The 27,043-nt window shown below is 59.6% G+C and overlaps 1 protein-coding gene across 2 annotated transcripts; it reads left to right on the top strand.

Moving 5' to 3' along the window:
• The first annotated feature begins 398 nt into the window (after positions 1 to 398).
• FLNA (filamin A) lies at positions 399 to 25,947 on the top strand. Of its 2 annotated transcripts, XM_036016478.1 has the most exons (48): positions 399 to 512; positions 3,555 to 4,042; positions 7,083 to 7,331; positions 7,444 to 7,541; positions 7,662 to 7,809; positions 8,307 to 8,425; positions 8,519 to 8,596; positions 8,688 to 8,850; positions 8,969 to 9,169; positions 9,722 to 9,859; positions 9,945 to 10,068; positions 10,168 to 10,304; positions 10,413 to 10,606; positions 10,793 to 10,906; positions 10,991 to 11,134; positions 11,861 to 11,984; positions 12,067 to 12,227; positions 12,314 to 12,404; positions 12,491 to 12,660; positions 12,920 to 13,037; positions 13,133 to 13,395; positions 13,616 to 14,213; positions 14,309 to 14,482; positions 14,563 to 14,725; positions 14,803 to 14,963; positions 15,057 to 15,227; positions 15,598 to 15,721; positions 15,806 to 15,962; positions 16,618 to 16,807; positions 16,963 to 16,986; positions 19,316 to 19,563; positions 19,654 to 19,749; positions 19,934 to 20,036; positions 20,124 to 20,264; positions 20,375 to 20,503; positions 20,686 to 20,859; positions 20,953 to 21,114; positions 21,210 to 21,413; positions 21,490 to 21,642; positions 21,750 to 21,872; positions 21,979 to 22,245; positions 22,360 to 22,497; positions 22,698 to 22,813; positions 23,344 to 23,476; positions 24,257 to 24,433; positions 24,610 to 24,828; positions 24,912 to 25,115; positions 25,443 to 25,947. In XM_036016478.1, exons 2-48 carry the CDS (start codon positions 3,670 to 3,672, stop codon positions 25,628 to 25,630), a joined length of 7,944 nt encoding a protein of 2,647 aa, XP_035872371.1. In that variant the 5' UTR covers positions 399 to 512; positions 3,555 to 3,669; the 3' UTR covers positions 25,631 to 25,947. The 2 variants fall into 2 exon arrangements, with proteins under 2 accessions (XP_035872371.1, XP_028378154.1); XM_028522353.2 differs by lacking the exon at positions 16,963 to 16,986.
• Positions 25,948 to 27,043: the final 1,096 nt, after the last annotated feature.

Raw genomic sequence — 27,043 nt, 5'->3', positions numbered from 1 at the left:
TTGTTTCCCTCCTCCCCAGAGGGCAGAATCTGACTTGCCTGGCCAGCCCAGGTTTGGGACAAAGGCAAAAGCTGTGACTGTGAATGGCTCCCTGGAGGAGGTGGCCTTTCTGGCTCTGTTGAGACGAGGGCCCTGCAGATCCCGCAGGCTCTTGAGACGAACCTCCCCCCAACATCACCCCAGCGGCCCTTGACGGGTGGTGAGCTCATCGAGGAGGGGGACGTCTCCAGACGGCCTGGGTGTTTGAGCTCACGGCGCGCCCCCGCCAGCCCCCCTCCTCTGCTCCTGGGCGATTTTACCAATTAAGGCTTTTTTGCCGGGCCGGGCCGGGCCGGGCGCAGGGCGGGCGCGAGGCGGGGGTGCGGCCAACAAGAAGGCGGGCGGCAGCAGCCCATTCGTGTAGAGGCGCGCGGCGCGCAGCGGACACCAGCGGAGCCCCGAGGCGCCGGGCGCGGGCGCGAAGGAAAGCCGGGCGCCACCCTGCGGTTGCGGGCCGCCCGCAGGAACAGCAGGTGAGGCCTCCGCGGCCGGGCTCCGCTCGGAATGGTCACCGCACTGCTCGCGGACTCGGGGTGGGGGTGGCAAATGCAAGCGGAGAAGCCCCGAGAACGCAGGCGCCGGCTTGCACCCAAGACCAAGCCAAGTGCAGCTGGGGTGCGTGAGCGCTGTGGAAGTGCCCTCTGCTCCTGGGAGTACGGTACTCAGAGGCTGCCTTCCCTAGTGTACCCACGAAGCTGTGTCTATACCCAGGAGTGTGGGAGTCCAAGGCCATGGGAGTCCCTGAGAGAGAGGGTGTCTGAGCGTCTGGCAGGATATGGGCTCGTGTGGGTGCCCATGAGCTGGTCAGTGCATAACTGGAAAGCACGGCCCTAAGGGCAGGAAATAGTGTGGGCTGAAGGTGCGTGGCCACATGAAAGGACACTTCGAAGCCAGTGTGTCCCTGGGGAGGGCAATATGGGTTGTTCGCTGGCACCAGTCCTCAGGGCACCAGCAGCCTTGGGCACAGGGGAGCTGGTTCCGGGACTGCTGCACTCCATGGGGGCCAGGGCAGGGCTTCGGCCAGGTACAAAAGGCAGGATCTTCTCAGACAGGCCAGGTTCCTGGCTGGGGGCCCATCCCGGGTTGGCTCTGAGCTGGATGTTCACTGACAGACAGGATGTGAGCAGCAATGTGCCCAGATTCTCAGGTCCAAGAAGAGTAGGTGAAGTGGGCTGGCAGGCCCACCTGTACATGCTCCAGATTTAACCACGGCGGGAGCTCAGGAAATGAGTGCTCTCACCTACAGCACCTGGTTCTTCACCATACCATTCTGAGGCTTTCTTCACCAGCTGAAGCACCCCAGTGGGAAGGCCTGGCCTGGGGTCTCAGGGCCAGGGGTGGTGTGGGCGGGGTGTGTCTAATATCCAAGAATCTACTCCAAATAAGGGAAAATATGAAAGAGCTGGATTTAGGCTTCCAAAGATTGCCTCATCTGGGGGCTTTGGAATGGGGCGCCATCTGGTGGTGATACTATTCCCCTAGGGACAAGAACCCTCTACACCCCTGTCCCTGTCTCCCCTAAATAGGGAAAGCCTAGGGTTGGAAACCATGACACGTAGCTTCTGTCTACCTTTCTATTAGAGTTGATTACTAGTCTGTTACTCTGACTCAGTTTCCCTGCTCTCTGAATGAACACAGATGACCCAGTTGGATAGCACTTAATGAAAAGAAAATCAATTCTTGATGTAATTTTGTCCTTGGGAACTTGATTTCCAGTGGGGCTGGGGGAGCAGAAGGACAACTTAGCCTATCTGAAATAGGGCCAGGAAGGGAGGGGTCCATTTGGGTTCCCCCTTCACAGCTCTCCCTCCCACCTCCACTCCAGTTCCCAAGACACTGTGGTATGGAGTTTTGTGCAGATATGGTTGAAAGAGGTCAGGAGAGGGGAGAGTGCCCAGGAGGTTGGCCTCAGATAGGAAAAGGCCATTTGGAGTCCCTACCACCACCATTGATGAGGAAAACCAGACGGGTGACAGGTAGTGCCTAAGTGAGCATGCTGGAAAGCAACGAAGATGCTGCCTTGCAACCATAGCCCCACTGCGGGCAATGCATACTTTAGTCATGCAAGAGTCAACCATATTTGGACATGACGTGCTGGGGCCTCCTGTCCCACTTGTTTTGAGCAGGTAACTTAAGACTAGTCTGCAGCTCAAAGAATCAAGCAGGAGGGACAGAGACCTAAGGAAGGGAACAACCTGGAAAGGAGAGGTACATGGGACTGGGAGAAAGAGGCACACTCTGGGGATGAAGCCATAGGTAGGCTAGCTTCTCTTGACTGAAGAAGGTGGCAGTGAGTGTCCAACAGGCTTCTTGCTGGTCTCCATTTCCGCATGGTAGTCTCCTCACTGTCTCCAGTGATGTACTAAAAAATTAATTTTGAGTAAATACTGTAGTTCCCCATGTCCTGGGGATATAGCCCAGGCTTCGTAACAGGCCTTGACAACCTTCTGTGGTTTGCCCCCCTCAGTCCTTGGGCCCCCTGTCCCAGCGGGGTGCTGTACTGTCATAGCACTGAAGCCCACCCAGACCCAGGTGCTCAGAGCCCGCCAAGCCTTATTGGAAGCCCTGAGCACGCCGCTCTGGGTCTAGAAAGGGCCCCTGGTCCCCTGCTTGGCCACCACCAGGGTTACACTGGGCTCAGGGGCCATTCAGGCAGGAGAGGAAATCACCAGTGCCACAGATGGGCAACAACCCCAAGTGGACACTCGCTGTCTGTGCACACATCACATGGTGCCCTCTGCCAGTGCCCATTGGCACGCCTGGCCCCTTCCAAGACTGCTTGCTCCTGGAGTGCTGGCAGCCTCCTGGCCCAGTGCCCCATTTCCTCCAGGGTAGAGCAGGGAGGGAGAGAAGCGGTGGGGACCGCAGGGCGCAGGTGCAGAGGCCAGAGCCCTGCAGAGTAGAATGACTGGCCTAGGACAGAGGGTCTGTGGGCAGCCTAAGGTCCTGGGTCTGCGCAGCAGGGCCTGGCCCAGGACCCGTGCTCTCCAAGAGCTCACCCTTAGGATTGCACCCCTTCCCTCTGCTTCCAGGGCACCGGACAGGGTGCGGCTGCGGGTAGCGGAAGTGGGGGAGAGTGGGGTCAGGGTTGGGCTGTGGGGTGGGGGCCGGGGTGGGAGTGGGGAATAGGGCGGAGCCCACGTGACTCAGAGAGAGCTAGCCGCCGCTACCCCCCACAGGGGCCATAAGGAAGGAAAGTCCCTTGTATGGCATGCTTGCTGGAGACCAAGTGGTCCAGGGCCAGGCGCTGCTCAGCCTTTCCTCACTGCAGCATTTCCTGTAGCGCTGGCTTCAGGCCATGGGGCTTGAGTACATCCTTGCTCCCATTTGGGGTCCAACGATACCTCCTGGGAGCTGGCGGGGTCTGGCTCAAAATGGCCGGGGCTGGGGGCTTTGGGGGGCATTCCAAAGGGCGAGGAGCTGTTGGGTGGGCTGGCTTCGGAGCCCCACCCCATGACCACGCCCCATTATGGCCCCGCCCCCGCCCGCATTTAAAGGGCTCGCTCTCTCCACAGCGCAATCTCCACTGTCTGCATCGCCCCTTGCTCGCTGGAGTGCCTGCGACTTTAATTAAAGGGACGTCCCCTCGCCTTGGCTACAGCACCGCCCCTCGGCTCCTCGCGCCTCAAAATGAGTAGCTCCCACTCCCGAGCGGGCCAGAGCGCGGCGGGCGCGGCTCCGGTTGGCGGTACCGACACGCGAGACGCCGAGATGCCTGCCACCGAGAAGGACCTGGCAGAAGATGCACCATGGAAGAAGATCCAGCAGAACACGTTCACACGCTGGTGCAATGAGCACCTCAAATGCGTGAGCAAGCGCATCGCCAACCTGCAGACGGACCTGAGTGATGGGCTGCGACTTATCGCGCTGCTCGAGGTGCTCAGCCAGAAGAAGATGCACCGCAAGCACAACCAGAGGCCCACGTTCCGCCAGATGCAGCTCGAGAACGTATCGGTGGCCCTCGAGTTCCTGGACCGCGAGAGCATCAAGCTCGTGTCCATCGGTGAGGGCGCATGCAGCCCCGTGGCGCTGGGAGGGCAAGGGCGGGGGCTCCGCGCGTCTTCCCATTTCCTTGGCTAGTCTCCTCCCAGCCATCTGCCTTGAGTCACAGTGCATTCTCGGGGTAGGGGGTTCCCGGGCCATGCAGCTCAGCTCAGGCCTCGGGAACAAAGGCGCGCTGGCAGGCCGGCCAGGCTGCTTTGCGGACCGCTACGCGCGCCCCCGCCTGCTGCGCCCTGGCTGGCCCGCGCCCAGGCTGAGCTCACATCCTCTACAGGCCGCGCCCCCCGCCACTTCGATTGCTGTGGGAGAGGGCCTAGAGGGTGGGCATTGGCCAGGCTCTGGCCCTGCGCCCAGCACCCCATCCCTGTGCAGAAGAAGGTCCCCTACAGCAGTTTGGAGAGGGCCTTCTGGCTTTCAGGCATCCCTGCGGTTCCAAAACAAGGGAGTTGGGGCTTGTGGGTTCCATTGTTTAGGGCTCTCGGCTTTTTCTGGCCCTGCAAGATGCCCACCCCACTGAAGATGACTCCGGTCCCCCGTTTAGATTTTCCCCAAGGAGCTTTGGAGGCCAGAGAAGAGCATGGCTAACAAAACAGCACCTGAGATGAGTCTGGGTGTCAGCCAGTGAAGGGAGCTAGGTTATAGTCTACTGGGACACTGAGTTACTGTTGATTTGGAGCCAAACTCTTGCTTACATGTAGGACCTGCTTTTCTGCATCTAGAATGCAGAAGTTGGTTGGGAGGTACTCCAGCGTATGCTGGGCTCACTGCCAGCCCAGTGTCCATTCACTGGGCTGGTGATGCTGGCATTGACCTGGCCTACTGCAGCATCCCTGGTTCTTCTCAAGATGGAACCCACTCGCGGATAGGCATCAGAACTGGTTACTTGGGAATGTACAACAGAGAGAAAAGAAGGGGCATGAGCTTTCTTCAGAATTGAAAGGGGCCTTTCAGTTATCCCCCAGCCCTGGCAGGTCCATGCTGAGCCTGAGAAAAGTAAGAGACCAAGATTCAGGTGTCTCCAACCACTCAGAGGGCAGGTCTTAAGGGCCTCACCTCTTTCTTTGGAATGCCTGTGGAGGCTGAGGCCCACCCCCCAGTCCCAGCCTCTGTCTAGCCAAGCTGAGTCATCTCTGAGCCTTGGGTGGGGGGGCAACCGGATGTGGGGAGGCGGGCCACACCCCAGCTGTCTGGGGGGGGTCTCCTCCTCCCTCCTCCCTTCTCTTTTGAGCTGGCTGGAGCAGGCCTAGTTCCCAGAGCTTTGCCATATAAGGCAAAAAAATGTTGGAAAGCAGCAGTGATTAGGGGAGGGAGGGGGCAGGCTGGCCCCGACTGGGGAAAGGGGGTGGGATGGGGCGGAGCCATCCATCCAACCAGCCAGTCTCCCAACCCTTCGGGGTCCTTCCCTCTCTCTTTTGTGAGGGGAATGGGGAGGGCCTAGGCCTGCCTCCTCCTGACCAGGGGGCAGGCCCAGCCCCACTCACCAGGGCTGATGAGCTTGGCCTTGTGTGTCCCCTGGGGGGTCACAGCAAGCCTTAGGCCTCCTCAGGGTTCTTTTGCTGGATTCAGGACTCGTGTGGAGAGGATGTGGGCCTAGTGGGAAGCCATGGGTGTCCCTGTGCCCTTGGTCTTCTCTGAACCTTCTAGTCACCGCTAGCCTGAAGCTGCCTCTTCTACCTTCCCACCACCTGGGGACAGTGCAAGGCAGTGGTGCAGGACCCTGACCAGCCCCAGTCCAGGAACAGAGAGGCCACTCTAGTTTGAGTGGCTCAGCTGGTCTTCAAGTTGCTGTCCACTGGATTCAGAGGCCACCTGCTATTGATAACCTTTTTGTGGCATCCATTCCCTTCTCCCTACCCCCAAGTTGACTCAGTAGACAAGTATTTTCTCTCAATTGGGGGTAGAATGGAAACACAGCAGGGATTTCAAAGATGAGCTCTTAGTAAGCTTGACCTTTTTCTGAGCCCCACTCCCAGCCCCCCACCTCTTAAGGCTAAGACCCAGAAGAGCCTTGGGTGGGGCCCAGAGGGGTTCCCATGGTGACAGGGTGTAGGGTGCCCGCCCTAACCACTTCCCTTGTGGTTAGCTTGGTGGCCGCCTGCCTGAAGCCCAGCGGCCCGTTAGGTGGCAAGGAAGGCAGGCAGCAGCTGGTTGGGCTCTGCTGAAGCAGCAGGACTCAAGGACCCCACCCATGGCCTCTGCCACCTCAGTTCTCAAGCTGGGCCCTGGGTGCCAACCCAGTCTCAGTGGCTCTGCCCCTCTCTTTGGGTTGGGAGAGGGGGGTCCCCAGAATGTGTCCTGCTGGTCATCCTGGCTGATAGGTCATCCTCACCAGGTCCCACTGAGTCAGGGCCATTCGGCCCAAACCTGGTGGTTCCCTTGGATGCCCAGCCCCTCCCCTGCGCCAGAACTGTTGACTGACTCCCAGCTCTGTGTGGGGTAGGCGAGCACCCTCCGCCCAAAGGGTACTTACCCAACACCTCCACTTCCTTTGTCTCAGACTACCCACCCTGGGCCAGAAGTTGTATTTCTCAACTGCCCCACCCACCAGCCTTCCTCTTCCTCTTCCCCAGCCCCAGCCCCCTCCCCTGCCAGCACCAGGTCAGAGGCCCTGGCATATAGGCCCACTGGGGCTGGGCTATTCCTTCTGCCTGTTCCCTGGAGACCCCTGCTTGGGTCGCTGTAAAGCACTCATCCTGCTCACTCCAGAAGCCTCCCCTGGCCCTGTCTGCAGCCTGTAGTTGTCATAAGTCCTTCCTCTGGTTCCCCAGGGCTTCTGGAAACACCCCCTCATTGAGCTATATTGTCACTGTGTGTCTATAGGTGTCTCATTTCCCCCTAGAAGTCTCCTTTACCTCTGGAACTGCCTAGACCCCCAGGGGTCCTAGACAGAAAGGGCCCACCCTGTCCCGCAGGAGGCCTCTCCCTCCCTGGGGTCCCCTGTGCTACCACAGTCCCCACTGCCCAGAAATCACTTGGCCCTGTGTGTGCACATGTGTGCGTCAGCCCCTGCTGCCCAGCACTGCCACTCTTTTCCCTCACAGACAGCAAGGCCATTGTGGATGGGAACCTGAAGCTGATCTTGGGCCTCATCTGGACCCTGATTCTGCACTACTCCATTTCCATGCCCATGTGGGATGAGGAGGAGGATGAAGAAGCCAAGAAGCAAACACCCAAGCAGAGGCTCCTAGGCTGGATCCAGAACAAGCTGCCACAGCTGCCCATCACCAACTTCAGTCGAGACTGGCAGAGTGGCAGGGCCCTGGGTGCCCTTGTTGATAGCTGTGCCCCAGGTGAGGAGTATGGCAATAGAGGGCAAGGGGCTGGGGCTATCTATGAGTAGACGGTGGATACAGCCTGCAAGGGTGTCCAGTGGCCCCATACTCAGCCTTCCTTATACCACAGGCCTGTGTCCTGACTGGGACTCCTGGGATGCCAGCAAGCCTGTGAACAATGCGCGGGAGGCCATGCAGCAAGCCGATGACTGGCTGGGCATCCCTCAGGTACAGCTCCGTCTGGACACCCAGGGTTGCCAGGAGCCATACTCCCAGTGGGGAGAGGTGTCACATCTCAGGAGCCTGAGGCCTGGAGGCCAAATGGCTTCTGTCTTCTGCCTGTGACAGGTGATCACCCCTGAGGAGATCGTGGACCCCAACGTGGACGAACACTCTGTCATGACCTACTTGTCCCAGTTCCCCAAGGCCAAGCTGAAGCCAGGAGCTCCCCTGAGGCCCAAACTGAACCCAAAGAAAGCTCGCGCCTACGGGCCAGGTGAGGGAGCTGGGCCTTCGCACTGACCTGTGTGTGGGACAGGGTCATCCCTAATTTGGAGGTCCCTGGGAGTCTTCAGACACACGATAGCTAGGTTATCAATTACCCTGTAAGAGTTAGAGTTGGTCTAAACTGGCCATTTGTGCCCACAGTGGAGCATGTTCAGGGAGGGAGGACTCGGCTTCTTTACTGTAAATGGAGAGGAAACCCAGCCAGGGTATCACACAGAAGCAAGGGCCCAGGCAAACCCAAGTGAGTGTTCCAGAAAACAGGTTCAGGCGTGTCTCACAGTAAAAGTACAGCTGGGGCCCGAGGCCAGGCTCCGTGCACTGGAGTTCACGCCGAACTGAGTCACCCAGTGGTGAGCATGTCTCATAGGTACAGCAAGGAGGGGCACAGAGCCTTCAGAAGGAGATGCTACTGAAGGGTGACAGGGTGGAAGGGTAAGGCAATGGCCCTATCAGGCCACCTAGGCCTTTCTCATTTTCTCTTGGCAGGCATCGAGCCCACGGGCAATATGGTGAAGAAGCGGGCAGAGTTTACTGTGGAGACCAGAAGTGCTGGCCAGGGAGAGGTGCTGGTGTATGTGGAGGATCCAGCTGGACACCAGGAGGAGGTAGGGCTGTGCGCTAGCAGGGCGGGGCACCGGGATGCCTCCACTTGCAGAGGCCACTCTTAGCAAATGCTCGTGGGCTCCTTCCTACCACAGGCAAAGGTGACTGCCAATAATGACAAGAACCGTACCTTCTCTGTCTGGTATGTCCCCGAGGTGACGGGGACTCACAAGGTGAGCCCTCAGCCCATGGGGAGGCTGGTGGCAGGGACAGTGGCTACATGGCCCCAACCTCACTCTCACAGTCTGCCACTCCTGGACACAGGTCACTGTGCTCTTTGCCGGCCAGCATATTGCCAAGAGCCCCTTTGAGGTGTATGTGGACAAGTCCCAGGGTGATGCCAGCAAAGTGACTGCCCAGGGCCCTGGCCTAGAGCCCAGTGGCAACATCGCCAACAAGACCACCTACTTTGAGATCTTTACAGCAGGTGAGGGGAGGCTGCTGAGGCAGTCAGGCCTTGGGGGAGTGAGGTGAGGAGGGAGCCACTGGGGCCGGGGAGCAGCTTAGAGGCTCCAGAGGCTAAGCTGGCACTTACTTTGTGGCAGGAGCTGGCTCAGGTGAGGTAGAGGTTGTGATCCAGGACCCTGCAGGCCAGAAGGGCACTGTAGAGCCTCAGTTGGAGGCAAGGGGTGACAGCACATACCGCTGCAGCTACCAGCCCACCATGGAGGGTGTCCACACAGTGCACGTCACCTTCGCTGGTGTGCCCATCCCTCGAAGCCCCTACACAGTTACTGTTGGCCAAGGTAGGCCAGTCCTGGCAGCCCTGTCCCTCCCCCTTGCTGGGACCTCCCATGGGAGGGTCAGCTGGAGCGTCCTACTCCAGCCCTCAGCACCCTGGCACCCTGGGTCTCTGTGCTTCCACTGTCTGGGTGAGCTCTGTTTCCTCTCCCACTGGGGCCCTTCTTCCTGCTCCTCTCGCCCTCTCCTCTCTCTCTCTCTCTCCTCACGCTTCCACCTTCGGAAGAACTTGCTCCAGCTGTCTAGAAACCTGCTGCTCTCTGCTCTGCCCACAGGGTCAACGGTACTTGAATCTGTCTTGCTCTGGGAGTGGGGAGGGCTGGGAAGGAGCAGGAGATGGTGTGGAGCAGTTGGGAGGAAGCCCATCACATCTGGACTGGGCCACAGGCCCTGGGGTCATGGTCCCTTTCAGTTTGTTTCTTGCATGTCCCTCACTATCTCCTGGGGCCGAGTTCTAAGGACCCCCACCCCCATCCTGATGGTCCAGCCCCGGGAGAAGCAAGGGAGGGGTTGGCCAATGCCATCTCCCAGCGGCTTAGTGGACCTTCTGCCCACAGCATGTAACCCAGGAGCCTGTCGTGCTGTCGGCCGGGGCCTCCAGCCCAAGGGCGTGAGGGTGAAGGAGACTGCTGACTTCAAGGTGTACACAAAGGGTGCGGGCAGCGGGGAGCTAAAGGTCCTTGTGAAGGGTCCAAGTAAGTTGGCCTGCATCTAAGGTGGGCAGTGGCAGCTTCAGGGCTGTTGTTGGGCAGACCTGAGGCCCTCCTTTGTCTCTGGCAGAGGGTGAGGAGCGTGTGAAACAGAAGGACCTGGGGGATGGTGTTTATGGCTTCGAGTATTACCCCATGGTCCCCGGCATATACACTGTCACGATCACATGGGGCGGCCAGAACATCGGGCGCAGGTGAGGCCCCAGCAGTGCTCAGAGCCAATGTGGCATGACTACCCCTCTGATCAGGGTGGTGTCCCTCAACACCTCTCTGTGTGGCTTTTTTTTCTGCAGTCCCTTTGAGGTGAAGGTGGGCACCGAGTGTGGCAATCAGAAGGTGCGGGCCTGGGGTCCCGGTCTAGAGGGCGGTGTCGTTGGCAAGTCAGCAGACTTCGTAGTAGAGGCTATTGGGGATGACGTTGGCACCCTCGGTAAGTTAGAGGCTCCAGTGTGGGCACCTGGGGACAGAGGGTAGCCAAGCATCCCCTCACCCCCTTGCCAAGCTCCAGGGCACTGATAGAGTTGGTGGCTGTTGTCAGGCTTCTCGGTGGAGGGCCCATCACAGGCCAAGATCGAATGTGATGACAAGGGTGATGGCTCCTGTGACGTGCGCTACTGGCCCCAGGAGGCTGGCGAGTACGCCGTGCACGTGTTGTGCAACAGCGAGGACATCCGCCTCAGCCCCTTCATGGCTGACATCCGAGAGGCACCACAGGACTTCCACCCAGACAGGGTAAAGGGCTTGTGCTGTTGGCCTTGATCCTGGCCTCCTTTTGCCCCTGCTTGGGGGCTGGGCTGAGTGGGGGTCCAGGCCCTGGGGTGGTATCCCCCAGCTGGTATTGACAGAGTGTGTTCTTGCCACTCTGTATCCTTGGTGGCCTGTATTTGGTCCTCTGAGATCTGGGTGGCCTCCCATCAGGTAAAGGCACGTGGTCCTGGATTGGAGAAGACAGGAGTGGCCGTCAACAAGCCAGCAGAGTTCACGGTGGATGCTAAACATGGTGGGAAGGCCCCTCTCCGTGTTCAAGTGCAGGTGGGGTGCTCACCCATGGGGTGGAGTTGGGGGTGGGCAGGTGCCTGGGTCTGGGCACTGACCAGTTGTCCGCCTACTTTCCAGGACAACGAGGGCTGCCCCGTGGAGGCATCAGTCAAGGACAATGGCAATGGCACTTACAGCTGCTCCTATGTGCCCAGGAAGCCCGTGAAGCACACAGCCATGGTGTCCTGGGGAGGCGTTAGCATCCCCAACAGCCCCTTCCGGGTGAGCCAGCCATCCACAGGCCCTGGACAGTCCTTTAGCACATCCCCGAGGGCACCCGTTCTGTTTTGGTCTAGCTCTGTTAGATAAAAATGTGAATCTTCTATAGCTCACTCACCTGCTCCAAGTGTACGGCATGGTAGTTTTGAGTCCTGCAATTGAAGTTAGGCCATTTTCATCATCCCAAACAAACTCCTTTAGCCCCGATATCCCCCTCCCCCAGCCCTAAGCAACCACTAGTCTGCTTCTGGCTGTGGGTTTGCTGTTCTGGGCATTTGCTAGGGACAGAATCTTGCAGTTCCTGGCCTTGCACGTCTGGCTGCTATCACTCACTGTCATGTTTTCATTACGGTTCTTCCACAGCAGCACGAATTTGTACTTTCTGCCTTTTCATGGCTGAATGATATTCCATTGTGTGGACTAGGCCTAATTTTATCCAGTTATTTGCTGATGGACTTCCGGTGTTTTGTACCTTTTGGCTGTCGTGACTACTGCCACTCTGAACAGTTAGTACAAATGTGCAGACGGGTGATCTCATTTCTCTGGGTAGATAGGCACCTAAGAGTGGGACTGCAGCATCATGGTCATGTTATGGTTAATCATTTGAGGAACCACCAGACCACTTCCTGATGTGGCCACACCATTCTGTGTGTCGGCCAGCTGTGGGTGAAAGGAACCCCTGCCTCTCCAGGCTGGTCATGCCCTTGCACTTACCCCCGTCCTGCACAGGTGAACGTGGGAGCTGGCAGCCACCCAAACAAGGTCAAGGTGTATGGCCCAGGAGTGGCCAAGACAGGGCTCAAGGCTCATGAGCCCACCTACTTCACCGTGGACTGCGCGGAGGCTGGCCAGGGTAAGGCCATGCCTCACGTGGGTGGGCATGCGGGTGAGGTGCCCATGTGAGGTCCCAGCCTCTACTCCCTCCCCTACTGCAGGTGATGTCAGCATCGGTATCAAGTGTGCCCCTGGCGTGGTGGGCCCCACTGAGGCCGACATTGACTTTGACATCATTCGCAATGACAACGACACCTTCACGGTCAAGTACACACCCCGGGGAGCTGGCAGCTACACCATCATGGTGCTCTTTGCTGACCAGGTAGGTATTGCCACTTCCCACCCCTAACACTGCTGGGTGTCAGGGTGCTGCTCTCCTCTTAGTTCGTTTCCTCCCACTCACGGCAGGCCACACCTACTAGCCCCATCCGGGTCAAGGTGGAACCCTCCCATGATGCCAGCAAGGTGAAAGCTGAGGGCCCTGGTCTCAGCCGCACTGGTAAGGATGACCACCCTCTGGAGAGGTTGGGGACCTCGAGGGAGATTGGGGCAAAATATCCCTACATGATCAACTTATCTCCTCAGGTGTTGAGCTTGGCAAGCCCACCCACTTCACAGTCAATGCCAAAGCAGCTGGCAAAGGCAAACTGGATGTGCAGTTCTCAGGACTGGCTAAGGGGGATGCAGTGCGTGATGTGGACATCATTGACCACCATGATAATACCTACACGGTCAAGTACACTCCTGTACAGCAGGTAGCTCCCTTCACTTCCCACAGCTGCACCCCTTCACTGCACCCACCAAGCCCATGGGCCTCCTTGCGGAGTGGCCTGGCTGGTCTGTTCTAGGAGGCTTCCTGCCCACTCTTATTTCCCACCTGAGAGACGGGGGGCGTGGCGGGCCAGGGCATGAAGCGGAGAGCCAGTGCTTCTCTGACCTCCTCCCATGCCTGGGGGGGAAGCCAGGGAGACCAGGGTCATGACCTGTGACTCTGCCCTTCTGCACCCTTCCCAGGGCCCAGTGGGCGTCAATGTCACTTACGGAGGGGATCCTATCCCTAAGAGCCCCTTCTCGGTGGGGGTGTCTCCAAGCTTGGACCTCAGCAAGATCAAGGTCTCCGGCCTGGGAGAGAGTAAGTAGTTGGGGCGCTTGTCACAGTCACTAAGGATGCCCCAGGGGTTGCCTGAGCTAAGTGTCATACTTTTTCTTCTTTTGTCATCTCAACAGAGGTGGACGTTGGCAAAGACCAGGAGTTCACAGTCAAGTCAAAAGGGGCTGGTGGCCAAGGCAAAGTGGCATCGAAGATCCTGGGCCCCTCAGGTGCCTCAGTGCCCTGCAAGGTGGAGCCGGGCCTGGGGGCTGACAACAGTGTCGTGCGCTTTGTGCCCCGAGAGGAGGGCTCCTACGAGGTTGAGGTGACCTATGATGGGGTGCCTGTACCTGGCAGCCCCTTTCCTCTGGAAGCGGTGCCCCCCACAAAGCCTAGTAAGGTAATTGAGGTATGGGGGCCACCCTGCCCTTTCCAGATATGCCCTCACCTTTTATTAATTCTGTCCTTGTGACCTGTGGCTTCACCCAGGCCTGCTCGTGCCTCTGTCTCATGGGGAGGGTAGCCAGAATAAGAAGAGAGAGGTAGATGGGAGTGGGGTCTGGGTCCAGGGCCGGGGAGGTGGTGTGCTTTCAGCTCCTGACCTGCCCTTTTTCCCTCAGGTGAAGGCGTTTGGGCCAGGGCTGCAGGGAGGTAGCGCAGGCTCCCCTGCCCGCTTCACCATTGACACCAAGGGCGCCGGCACGGGCGGCTTGGGCCTGACAGTGGAAGGCCCCTGTGAGGCCCAGCTTGAGTGCCTGGATAATGGGGATGGCACATGCTCTGTGTCCTATGTGCCTACCGAGCCCGGAGACTACAACATTAACATCCTCTTCGCCGACACCCACATTCCTGGCTCCCCATTCAAGGCCCACGTGGTTCCCTGCTTTGACCCATCCAAGGTCAAGTGCTCAGGCCCTGGGCTGGAACGGGCCACCGCAGGCGAGGCGGGCCAGTTCCATGTGGACTGCTCAAGCGCAGGCAGTGCAGAGCTGACCATCGAGATCCGCTCTGAGGCGGGGCTGCCGGCCGAGGTGCATATACAGGACCATGGCGACGGCACACATACCATCACCTACATCCCCCTTTGCCCCGGGGCCTATACCGTCACCATCAAATACGGTGGCCAGCCTGTGCCAAATTTCCCCAGCAAGCTGCAGGTGGAGCCTGCAGTAGACACCTCAGGTGTCCAGTGCTACGGGCCTGGGATCGAGGGCCAAGGTGAGAGGCCCCACTGTGAGACAAGGGGGATAGGGGCAACTAGGGCCCCCAGAGCCCCTGGAGCCCCACGCCTCTTCCTCATTGGTCTCCTGCAGGTGTCTTCCGAGAGGCCACCACTGAGTTCAGCGTGGATGCCCGGGCTCTGACAAAAACTGGAGGTCCGCATGTCAAGGCTCGTGTGGCCAATCCCTCAGGCAACCTGACTGAGACTTATGTGCAGGATTGCGGTGACGGCATGTACAAAGTGGAGTACACGCCTTACGAGGAGGGTATGTGCTGGGGCTCCTGAGCGATATGGGACATGACCGAGTAGCCTGGGCCCCTTCTTACCTGGTCTGCCATCCTCCAGGACTGCACTCTGTGGACGTGACCTACGATGGCAGCCCTGTGCCCAGCAGCCCCTTCCAGGTGCCCGTGACAGAGGGCTGTGACCCCTCCCGAGTGCGTGTCCATGGGCCAGGCATCCAAAGCGGCACCACTAACAAGCCCAACAAGTTCACTGTAGAGACCAGGTGAGCAAGCGCCGAGGAGGCAGGGGCTGCAATGGGCCTCAAAACCCTGGGAATAACTGATTCTCTGTTTGCTCCAGGGGAGCTGGCACAGGGGGCTTAGGCCTAGCTGTAGAGGGCCCCTCTGAGGCCAAGATGTCCTGCATGGATAACAAGGATGGCAGCTGCTCAGTTGAGTACATCCCCTATGAGGCTGGCACTTATAGCCTGAATGTCACCTATGGTGGCCATCAAGTGCCAGGTGAGGAGGCAGGTCAGCTGGGGCCAGGCTGGGACCTTTTGCTTGCCCTCCACTCTGTCTCACACAGAATCTATCCCTCTGCCCCTCATCCAGGAAGTCCTTTCAAGGTCCCTGTGCATGATGTAACGGACGCATCCAAGGTCAAGTGCTCTGGGCCTGGTCTGAGCCCAGGTATGGTCCGTGCCAATCTTCCTCAGTCCTTCCAGGTAGACACGAGCAAGGCCGGTGTGGCCCCGCTACAGGTCAAAGTGCAGGGACCCAAAGGTGAGTGTCTACACACTTAGGAGCTGGAGGTAGGGAAGGCACGGTCCTCTTTGGGGGGCAGGGGGAGGAGAGCAGAGGCTGGAGCAGGTGTGCAGGCAGTTGATGGAGGAGCCTCATGCGATGGGACCAGAAGGAGGGAGAACAGACAGGACTTGGACACTGAGCAGATGTGGCAGGAAGGAGAGAGTGCCAGGATCCAAGATGGCACCCAGATTAGTTTCTGGTGTCACAAAGGCTCAAGGCCATTCCTGGGAAAGGCAGATAAGGGCAAAGTGAGGTCTAGGCCTGGAGTGTAGGGGCTGAGTACAGGGTTGAGCCCTGGCCATCCACTATGGTGGGGCTGAGGCTCTGTCTTTGGGACCGGGGCCAGGCCTGGTGGAGCCAGTGGATGTGGTGGACAATGCCGATGGCACCCAGACTGTCAACTATGTGCCCAGCCGTGAGGGGCCCTATAGCATCTCTGTGCTGTACGGGGAAGAGGAGGTGCCACGCAGGTAAGAGGCAGCTTACTGCTGGGGTGGAAGGCTGGGCATCAAGAGCCTCCCTAATCACTCACAACACGCTGGCCCCAAAAACAGCCCCTTCAAGGTCAAAGTACTCCCTACACACGATGCCAGCAAGGTGAAGGCCAGTGGCCCTGGGCTCAACACCACCGGTGTACCTGCCAGCCTGCCTGTGGAGTTCACCATTGATGCAAAGGATGCAGGGGAAGGCCTGCTAGCTGTCCAGATCACGGTGAGCTGGCTGCCTGGCCCTGTGGGACTGCTGCTGCAGGCACGGGGGAGACCAGGGAAGAGAGAAAGGAGCCCGGGTCAGAGCTGTGTGCAGTACAGGGCATGCAGCTGGGGCAGTACGGGTCTCCTTTGGCAGTCATGCCAGCCAGGGCAGATCTTCGGCATCTAGGATGATGATGACGGGCACAGGCTCCCCCATCCACACACTAGCTCACTCCTGACTTTGAGCACACCACTGAAACCCCTTGTTCCTCAACTGGCCCGTTTATAGCATTCTCGTGGGCCAGATATAAGTATTAGGACCCTGAGACCTTCCAGGGTGGTCCTGGTGCTGGGGTGGACCCTGGGGTGGAGGATGGGAGCCCAGAGGTATTCCTAGGGATAGAGCAGAATGGGTGCTGAGCTCCCTGGCCCTGCCTGTCATCAAGTGGGGGCAGGGAGCACTGAGCGTTTTTGGGACTTTACAAGTAAAGGACAGGGCTGGATGCAAGTAGCTATTTTGGGCCATGTCAGGTGAGAGACTTGGAGGCTGTCCCTGCAGCAGCAGCAGCAGCAGCAGCAGCACTTGACACCTGCTCCTTGGAGAGGGCTGAGGTAATCCGGGGCCTGGGTAGGCTTAGGCCAACCACCTCCCTCCCCTGTGCTCTGCCACGCAGGACCCTGAGGGCAAGCCCAAGAAGACGCATATCCAAGACAACCATGACGGCACGTACACGGTGGCCTATGTACCAGATGTGACGGGCCGCTACACCATCCTCATCAAGTATGGCGGTGATGAGATCCCCTTCTCCCCATACCGTGTTCGTGCCGTGCCCACCGGGGATGCCAGCAAGTGCACAGTCACAGGTGAGCCAGACTGCCATCGGCCACAACTGTCAGCACGGGGCTTGGGTGTGCCTGTGTGCAAGGGCTCGCTGCTTGGGGCAGCGTGTGGGAGTGGGGGCTGCCCCCTTGAGTGACTCACCTGACCTTTCTCCTTGCTCTCTGCCCTCTCACCTCAGTGTCAATCGGAGGTCACGGGCTAGGTAAGCTGCTTGCCGGGGCCACTCCCAATGCCCCTCCTGCCCAGAGGGCAGCTTCCTTTCCTCTTCCATGCTGATTCCCAGGACAGTTCCAGCTGCAGCTCTTGGCAGGGACAGAGTGGGGGGCTGGAGGGTTAGGGCCCAGGGAGGCCTCCGGAGCTGAGCATGAGTGCTCCGGCCCTCCCCTCTCTGGGCCTCTGTTTCCCCGTCTGAGAAGTTGGGTTGCAGCTGAGAGCTTTGGGGTGAGGTGCATCCTGAGAGGCACCCCACTGGGGCTCTGGGGTCTGGGGATCTTGGCACCCCAGGAAAGCCCTGGAGGCAGGCAGTGGGCCCTTCTTGCTTTCCTCCTTCCGTGTGAAGGGCTCCTGCATTGGCTAAGGGGACAAGGGGTCTCCCCCCAACTGTCGAGAAATCCCCAGCCCTGGCCAGATCCACAGACCCTCATCCCCACCTCCCAGGGGCCTCTGCGTCCCGGGCCGGGGGAGGTGCAGCCTGCATGAGCGGGTGGGGCTAGCTGGTAGTGCAGTAGCACCAGCGTCAATTGCTTGGGCGGCCAGCATGGCGGGGCCTGGCCCAGCCTCAGAGCCCCAAAGTGCACTAAGTGGCCCACCCACTCTCCCTGCCTTCTTCCCTACCCCTATTCCTGCAGCAGTGACGTTATTCAGAGGGTCCCCAACCAGGCATGGAGGTTCTCCTACTCTGGCATGGCAGGGGAGAGCCAACCCCAGCCAGGGACACCAATAACAGGCAGTGGCTACTTAGGAGGCTCTGAGGGCTGCAGGCCTGGAGCTTAGATAAAGCAGCTGGCGCAAGACTTAGGGTGGCTAGATTTTTGCAGCCCGGGCTCATCTGCCATATAGAGCAGTCCCCGGGATCTGAGATGACAGGCACATGTGCCTAGGGCAGGGGACAGAGCCTTGGGGACCAGAGGCAGGGTGAAGCCTTGGCTGAGGGAGTGGTCTCCGTTTACCTGGCCACTGTGTGCAGAACAGAAGCAGAGAACCCAGTTGGGAAGCTGAAGTCACTTTTATAGACCAGCCACAGGGGAAGCTTGAGCCGGGCTTGTGGCAGTGGGACTTGAGGAGGTGCCAGGTTGGGAGGTGTACTTTGATGATGTAGCAGCCAAGACCTGCTGATGGGCTGGGTGGGAAAAGTGGGGATTTGAGGGTAACTATGAGGTCAAGGTCCAAACCACTAGCTAGATGGTGGGTTCAGGTTCCCAGCTGGGGAGAACAGGTGTGGATGGGTATGACGTGAGGCCTCCCAGGGAGTGGGCAGCAGGTGGCCAGGTCTAGAGCTCAGGAGAGCTGGGGAAGGCCAGCTCGGAACCTTAGGGCAGTGGGAGCCCTGTGCCACAGGGGAGCTCAGTGGCAGGCTGGCTGGGGAGGCCCTCGAGCACAGCCCTGGAGCTGGTGCTGGGCTCCCGGTGGCTTTGCTGGCAGGAGCTAGCCTACTTCTTACTTCAAAACCTCACAGCCTACAACCCCCTGAGCCTCCACGGCTGAGCCCAGTCTTAACGTCACTGTCCCTCCCCCTTCCTCAGGCACTCTGGGGCCCTGGAGGCTGCTCAGTTGCTCTGCCCTTGCAACCTAGAGGCGGTGGCTGTGGCTTGGGCCTCCTGTCCCCCACCTTCCCTCTGGGTGCTGCCACTGCCTGTGCGCTGTGCTGCTAGGGTGCTAACCCCGCTGTCTCCCTGCTTCCCTGCTCCTAGCTCCCTGCCTGCTCCGGGCCATGCCCGGCCGCCCCTCACTACGAGCCTTCGGTTGAGCGAGCATTCTCAGTTGTCAGGAAACTCCAGTTTCCCCTTCAGGCCTAGGGTGGGGGAAGCAAGTATCACATCCCCCCACACCGCAGCAGGACTCCGCCTCACCGCGTCTGCACACAGCTCTGGGTGCCAGGGCCAGGCCACAGGGGCAAAGGCAGCTGTTGGGCCCAGCCAGAGCGCTGGCATTGCTCAGCATGGTCCGCGGTACCAACTGAGACTGAGTTGGCAGGCGAGGTGGCAGCGAACACTTGTGTCCTGACGGCAGCAGCGGCCTCATGGGCCTCTAGGCCTGACCTTCCTCCCAAACACCTGGGGGCCACCATCGGGCCTTTCCCACATGGGGGCTACCCCCCAAGACAGAACTCCCTGGCTTGAGGTGGCTCAAGGGAACCTTTCCTGCCTTCTGAGAAACTACTCACCGCCCTAGCTTCGGGGCAGGGGTGGGAGGTCTGGCTGTGCTTGGTGGTGGCAGTAAAAGTCCTGGGCAGGCAACAGGCAGAAGGGAGCAGCCTGAGCGCCAAGCTCATGTGCTGGCGCCCCCTTTGGGGACCTGCCCTGCCCCACTAGGTGCTGGCATCGGCCCCACCATCCAGATTGGGGAGGAAACGGTGATCACTGTGGACACCAAGGCTGCAGGCAAAGGCAAGGTTACCTGCACCGTGTGCACACCCGATGGCTCCGAGGTGGATGTGGACGTGGTAGAGAATGAGGATGGCACCTTTGACATCTTCTACACAGCCCCCCAGCCGGGCAAATATGTCATCTGTGTGCGCTTTGGCGGCGAACATGTGCCCAACAGTCCCTTCCAAGTGACGGTCAGAAGGGGCAGCGGGTGAAGGGTCTGGGTGGGACCTGTTCTGGGCTCACCATGACAGAGTCTCCAGCTCTCGTGTGTTGCTCTGCAGGCTCTGGCTGGGGATCAGCCCACGGCACAGCCTCCACTGCGGCCTCAGCAGCTGGCCCCACCATACACTTACGCCCCAGGCGGCCAGCAAACTTGGGTATGGCCTGGCCTTCCTCCTCCCGGCTCGCCTAGCTCTAGGGGACATTTGGGGGCTGGCCAGTTGGGTGGGCATCCCATGAGGCCCCGTTCTGACACATGTGAGGAGGGAGCCCAAATCCTCCTGCTTGGGACCCCTTCTGCTCCAAGAGTCCCCTCACTTGGACCCTCTGTCTCCATTGCAGGCCCCGGAGAGACCCATGGTGGGTGTCAATGGGCTGGATGTGAGCAGCCTGAGGCCCTTTGACCTCGTCATCCCCTTCACCATCAAGAAGGGCGAGATCACTGGTGAGTAGGAGCAGGAAGCAGCTTGGGAGCCACAGAGGCCAGTGTGTACCAATGAGCTGCCCTGACCCCAGCCACGTTGCCCTACAGGGGAGGTACGGATGCCCTCTGGCAAGGTGGCACAGCCAGCCATCACCGACAACAAGGATGGCACTGTGACTGTGCGTTATGCACCCAGCGAAGCCGGCCTGCATGAGATGGACATCCGTTACGACAACATGCACATTCCAGGTGTGCCCCCACAATATTCCACCACCGCCTCGTAGAAGCCTGGGGCTGGGGGGAGGACTTGGAGGCAACACAAGGTCCCCATTACACACGGTCCCTCTTCTTGCCCTCAGGAAGCCCCCTGCAGTTCTATGTGGACTATATCAACTGTGGCCACGTCACCGCCTATGGGCCCGGCCTCACCCATGGGGTAGTGAACAAGCCTGCCGTCTTCACAGTCAACACCAAGGATGCAGGAGAGGGTGAGTGGCAGCTCCAGTCTTGATCTTCTGTGTGCCTTGGGATGTCCTCATCCTGTGGACAGCTGGACACAGGAGATACACTCCCAAATGGGGTTCCCCGCCCTGCCACTGTGGCCTCTGCTTGCCTGTCGGGACTCTTCCTCATCAGTGCAGTTCCCACCCTCATCCACAACTCTCTCCAGGGGGCTTGTCCCTGGCCATCGAGGGCCCATCTAAAGCAGAAATCAGCTGCACTGACAATCAGGACGGGACATGTAGCGTCTCCTACCTACCTGTGCTGCCCGGCGACTACAGCATCCTAGTGAAGTACAACGAGCAGCACATCCCAGGCAGCCCCTTCACTGCCAGGGTCACAGGTGGGTGCCACCAGGAGCAGTTATGGAACACAGGTGGCAGGGTAGGTGCAGTCTCTCTCTGCTCCCGGGCACTCAGTGACTGTCCCCTGCCAGGTGATGACTCCATGCGCATGTCCCACCTGAAGGTGGGCTCTGCTGCTGACATCCCCATCAATATCTCGGAGACGGACCTCAGCCTACTAACGGCCACTGTGGTGCCACCCTCGGGCCGGGAGGAGCCCTGTCTGCTGAAGCGGCTGCGCAATGGCCATGTGGGTAAGAGGCTGAGGGGGCAGGGCCTTCTGGAAAGGAGGGAGGTTGGGGTTGGGGGGCACACCTTTCCATGGCTGACATGCCCGCTCTGTGCCCAGGGATCTCCTTCGTGCCCAAGGAGACAGGGGAGCACTTGGTGCATGTGAAGAAGAGCGGCCAGCATGTGGCCAGCAGCCCCATCCCGGTGATGATCAGCCAGTCGGAGATTGGGGATGCCAGCCGTGTGCGGGTCTCAGGCCAGGGCCTTCATGAAGGCCACACCTTTGAGCCTGCGGAGTTTATCATTGACACCCGTGATGCTGGTAAGTGGTGATGGCCTGCCAGCTGGGGCAAGACCACTGTGCTTGGCTTCCTGGCTCAGGGATGTCTCTCCTACAGGCTACGGTGGGCTCAGCTTGTCCATTGAGGGTCCCAGCAAGGTGGACATCAACACAGAGGACCTGGAGGATGGCACATGCAGGGTCACCTACTGCCCCACAGAGCCTGGAAATTATATCATTAACATTAAGTTCGCTGACCAGCACGTACCTGGTGAGTGCAGCACTCGCTCATGTCTCCCACGGCAGGCGGACTTCTTTATCACGTAAAGGGTTAGAACGTAACTTCTGCGGGGTGCGGTCTGTGCTTTCCTTCTGCAGGTAGCCCTTTCTCTGTGAAGGTGACAGGCGAGGGCCGGGTGAAAGAGAGTATCACACGCAGGCGACGGGCCCCTTCAGTGGCCAACATTGGCAGTCATTGTGACCTCAGCCTAAAGATCCCTGGTAGGAGCTATAAGGGAGCCAGGGAGGGGTCCTGGGATGTTGTGGTGGTCCCGGGCAGAAGGGTGGGGTCCAGAACTCCTGCTCATCAGGCTTTCCCTACCTACAGAAATCAGCATCCAGGACATGACAGCCCAGGTGACCAGCCCATCAGGCAAAACCCATGAAGCCGAGATTGTGGAAGGGGAGAACCACACGTACTGCATCCGTTTTGTGCCTGCCGAGATGGGGATGCACACAGTCAGCGTCAAGTACAAGGGCCAGCATGTGCCTGGAAGCCCCTTCCAGTTCACCGTGGGTCCCCTGGGCGAAGGGGGAGCCCACAAGGTCCGTGCCGGGGGCCCTGGCCTGGAGAGGGCTGAAGCTGGAGTGCCGGGTAGGCCTGCTTGCTGTCCTGGGCAGGGTGGGGGTTGAGGAAGGTCAGCCACGCTTGGAGGGGGCTGAGGCTGGGGGCTACAGCCCTCCATGAGGACACATTGCTTTCCTGCAGCTGAATTCAGCATTTGGACCAGGGAAGCTGGCGCTGGGGGCCTGGCCATTGCTGTCGAGGGCCCCAGCAAGGCTGAGATCTCCTTCGAGGACCGCAAGGATGGCTCCTGTGGTGTGGCCTATGTGGTCCAGGAGCCAGGTACTGAGGGCCTGGCTGGGGTCAGGGGAGGTGATGCCTTGGTGCAGGGTGTTGGTCTGGGTCTATGCAGACAGCCCCCTCAGCTCTCGCCCTCCACCTAGACCCAGGGCCACCCAGGCTGTTTTGTTTGTAGGAGGCTGGAGGCTAGAACACTGAAAGTTGGGGCCTCACAGCATGCCTTCTGTGTTCTCCCTGCCCAGGTGACTACGAGGTTTCAGTCAAGTTCAACGAGGAACACATCCCCGACAGCCCCTTCGTGGTGCCTGTGGCTTCTCCGTCTGGCGACGCCCGCCGCCTTACTGTTTCTAGTCTTCAGGTGAGGCACTGAGAGAAACCGCCCGCCTGGGGCTCCTGGGCCCGGCCAGACTAGAGCCACTGCAGAGCGCAGGCCTCGGCCCATGTCGAGTGACCCTCCCAGCCCAGCTCAGGGCGCTGGGCCTCTGCTCTGGCCGGGTTCAGCCCACGCTTGGGGTTGGCAGGAAGCTCCCCTGCCCACCGCGTGGAGTTTTTCTCGTGTCTCAGGTCTAAAGGCTTTGAACAGAAGCCTGTGCCCCTTGAGCACCAGGGCTGCGGTTTAAAGAGGGACAGCCTGCAAGGGCTGAGTGCTGGCCACAGGGTGGGGCTGCCCTCCCTTCATTTTGCCCGGGTGTGTGACTGCAGAGCACGTGGGCCTGGGGGTGGGGGCGTGTGCCTGTAGCTTGCTGCCCCTTGAGACTCAGTGGCTCTCCCTCTTTAAACCAAGTTGGACGCCAGATGGGTAAGTGCAACCCTGTGGGCCTCCCACCTCTGGGGCCCTGCCCTCCCTCGCCTGGCTGCCCTGTCTAACCACATCTGCTGTGCTTCCAGGAGTCAGGGCTAAAGGTCAACCAGCCAGCCTCTTTTGCAGTCAGCCTGAATGGGGCCAAGGGGGCGATCGATGCCAAGGTGCACAGCCCCTCTGGAGCCCTGGAGGAGTGCTATGTCACAGAGATCGACCAAGGTGAGGCCCTGTCCCTACCCAGCCACCCGGCCACCTGCCCTGGCCCTGCTGGGAGCAGCAGGCCTGCCCGGCTGGCTGGAAGCAGGCTGAGCATAGGAAAGGAAGGCGCAGATTCTGTAAGCAGCCGAGACAAGGCCCACATGACTGGGCTCCCTCAGCCCAGCAGCCCTGCCACTACTTGTGACTCATGGCCTTGGGAATCTGGCTCAGCAGCCATGACTGCTAGAAAGGAGACGACCTCCTGCAGGCAGGATGATGAAGTCTCCCGAAGGAGAGACCTCCAGGCGAGCCGAGCGGCTGCCTGGCCCTTTAGCCAGGACATGGCACTTACAGACGGGCCTGAGGCAACCCAGTGGTGGGAAAGCATGAGGGTTTCTACTTGAGTAGTAGTAGACTTCCCCTTGAGTAGTCTCACAGCCTAGTCCTGCTCCTCCTCCGCTGTGGGACCTTGAGTGAGTTCCTGCTTGCCTCCAAGTCCCAGTTACATGCAGGGAGTATGGCATTCCTGGGAACCTTTCTAAAGAGGCAGTGTTGTGCTTGTAAAAGATTTCAGTCCAGATGAGTCCCGATAGGCTGCTTGGGCATCTGAAGCTGACCCCTCAGGTTTTAAGAGATCTGTACTGTGGGGTGTGGGTGCCCAGCGTGGTCCATGGAAAAACTGAGTGAGCTGCGTGGACCTGCTAGACTCACGCTGGTGGGCAAGGGAAGCACCCCACAGATGCCACTCGGTTGTTCTGGAGGAAGGGCCCCAGGTCCACAGCTCACCCTTCTGCTCCTCAGATAAGTACGCCGTGCGTTTCATCCCCCGGGAGAATGGCATCTACCTGATTGATGTCAAGTTTAATGGCACCCACATCCCTGGAAGCCCCTTCAAGATCCGAGTTGGGGAGCCTGGGCACGGAGGAGATCCAGGCCTAGTGTCTGCCTACGGAGCCGGCCTGGAAGGTGGCGTCACAGGTAGGTCAGTGGGCGCAGCTTTCATTATGTGGACACAGCTGCTAGGGCCCCTCCTATAAGATCTCAGTGACAACAGGAGGCACACAGGAGCGACAGAGCTATGCTCTGGGTTGAGAGTTGGGAGCTGGGGTGGGACATGGGCCAGGCTTGCTCTGTCTGACCTGCCATGCCCCCAGGGAGCCCAGCTGAGTTTACCGTGAACACAAACAATGCGGGAGCCGGTGCCCTGTCGGTAACCATCGACGGGCCCTCTAAGGTGAAGATGGATTGCCAAGAGTGCCCCGAGGGCTACCGCGTCACCTACACCCCCATGGTACCTGGCAGCTACCTCATCTCCATCAAATACGGTGGCCCCTACCACATCGGGGGCAGCCCCTTCAAGGCCAAAGTCACAGGTGAGCTTGCAGCAGACTGCTGGTGCCCAACCCAGTGCCTGGTGTTTCTGCTCCCTCTTAGCCCCACCTGCTCTGCCCTGCAGGTCCCCGTCTCGTCAGCAACCACAGCCTCCATGAGACATCATCGGTATTTGTGGACTCCTTGACCAAGACTGCCAGTGTCCCCCAGCATGGCACCCCGGTCCCAGGTCCCACTGATGCCAGCAAGGTGCTGGCCAAGGGCCTGGGGCTGAGCAAGGCCTACGTGGGCCAGAAGAGCAGCTTCACAGTGGACTGCAGCAAAGCAGGTGGGTGCTTGGACCACAGGGAGGGGGGTTGAGGGGTTGGGAGTGCCTTTGGGGCTATGGCTGTCACTTACAGAGCCACCTCCCATCTGGGCCTCCCTGCCCTCTCCCCTGCCCTTGAGGAAAGTACCTTGAAGGAGCTGGAGTTTCCAGTGCTGGCCTAGGGTGGGGGTGGGGGTGCTGGTAGCTCTTTAGAATGGGCTGTCACCCTGGAACAGGCAAGGGGGGGCAGGGGAGAGCACAGAACAGGAGAGGGGTCAGCATAGTTACAGCTGAAAGTAGGGGGGCATGGAGCCTGGAACTGAGGCCACTTTCTCCCTCCCCCACCAGGCAACAACATGCTGCTAGTGGGGGTACACGGCCCCCGGACGCCCTGTGAGGAGATCCTGGTGAAGCATGTGGGCAGCCGGCTCTACAGCGTCTCCTACCTGCTCAAGGACAAGGGGGAGTACACGCTGGTGGTCAAGTGGGGCGATGAGCACATCCCAGGCAGTCCCTACCGTGTCCTAGTGCCCTGAGCTCTGTGCCTGTGCCAGTGGCAACTCCCAGGACCAGAAGTGTCCCACTCCCACCCACCCCCTCCCGAGCAGTCCCCCTCCTCTCCTCAGCCCTGGAGCCCTGGCCAGCTCCAGTTGCCCCGTCACTGCAGCCACCCCTGCCCTGCGCTCACCTGCCTCCACTTAGGCAAAGGAGAGAGGCGAGCAGAGGGAGCCATTGGCGGCTCCACCTGTCTTCTTTGGTTCTGGGAGGGGTGATGGGTGGGGGCCTGTGCACGACTACCTGCTAGTTCTCTTCCCTAGCCAAGAAGAATAAAGTTCAGCTTTCATTCTCCTGAGAGTGGCTCTGGCTTTTTTGCAATGGCACCAACAGGGGAGATAGAAGCGGGGGCCTAGGCCCCAGGCTGTTGGATCTCCAGGCCTGGCCCCCTCTCACACTGCTCTGGCACCTAGGGGCTTCTGCTGACCCCACCCCTGACTACAGGAGGTCCCATCTGCATTCACCTCCTCTGTCCAAGGGACAGACCAGGCCACAGCCAGGCTGCAGGATGCAAAGTGCTGGGTGGGAACACCAGGTGGTCAGGCTTACAATCACAGCAGGTCATGGCCATCTCCTAAGCATCTTAAATGTGCTGCTATCCCTCAGATAAGGAACTGTCACAAAGCTCTCTGCCGTAAGGGGCAGACTGTAGGCATGAAGGCCCCTCAGCAGGCAGGTGTCAGTATTCAAGGAACTGCCAGCTAGCTGCAGAGTTTGCCCCACTCCCACCCAAGCCCAGGCGTCCTTATCTGTCCACCCTCCCTCTCCCCAACAGTGCACTGGGGCAATCCCAGCCCCTTACTTAAATGTCTCATCTTTTGCATCCTTATCCATGGCCTCCCACATCTCCCACTCTAAAAACTAACCAAGTCTCCCAAGATCTTCCTTCCTTGGGAGGCTTGGGAACGAAAGAAGTGAATTGCTTTTATTTTTCTCACCACTCCCACAGCCACAGCCTCCTTTGTTTGCTGCAAGCTGCTGCCACCTGTGGCAATGGACTCCCCAGACCTCCAGACTCTGCCCCTCGCCATCCTAGTGCGAGGGCTGAGACCGACATGCTCCACGGGGGGTGGGCAGGGTCAGGGAATGCTGCCTTGTCACTGATACTCAGGTCAGTGAGCATGTATGGGGGGAGGGGCAGAACAAGTAGGCTGAACCAGGACCCCAGAGGGGCACAGTGACACAGCTTGTTTCAGCAACTGATCCCAAATCAAGTATGTTAGGAGGGACAGCCCCGCCCCCGTCCCGAGCACTGCTCGGGGATTGCTGTTGCACTGGAGAGGCAGGTAGAGCCTAGCGAACCCCAGGTGGGGCCTGGGGAAGTGGCAAGGTTTGACATGCCAAAGCCCTGGAGTAGCTGGGGTGGAGAAAAGGGACAGCATGAGAGGAAGGGG

This window comes from Phyllostomus discolor, chromosome X (genome assembly GCF_004126475.2).
Source record: "Phyllostomus discolor isolate MPI-MPIP mPhyDis1 chromosome X, mPhyDis1.pri.v3, whole genome shotgun sequence".
Taxonomy (NCBI): Eukaryota; Metazoa; Chordata; class Mammalia; order Chiroptera; family Phyllostomidae; genus Phyllostomus; species Phyllostomus discolor.
This window is presented reverse-complemented; position numbering and strand designations above follow the sequence as displayed.

Excerpts from the sequence above, each read along its gene's own strand:
- FLNA (XM_036016478.1), top strand. The coding sequence starts at position 3,670 with ATGAGTAGCTCCCACTCCCGAGCGGGCCAGAGCGCGGCGGGCGCGGCT. Across the intron at positions 8,851-8,968 it reads CTTTGAGATCTTTACAGCAG|GAGCTGGCTCAGGTGAGGTA; the intron begins GTGAGGGGAGGC and ends ACTTTGTGGCAG. Across the intron at positions 20,265-20,374 it reads CGACAACATGCACATTCCAG|GAAGCCCCCTGCAGTTCTAT; the intron begins GTGTGCCCCCAC and ends TCTTGCCCTCAG.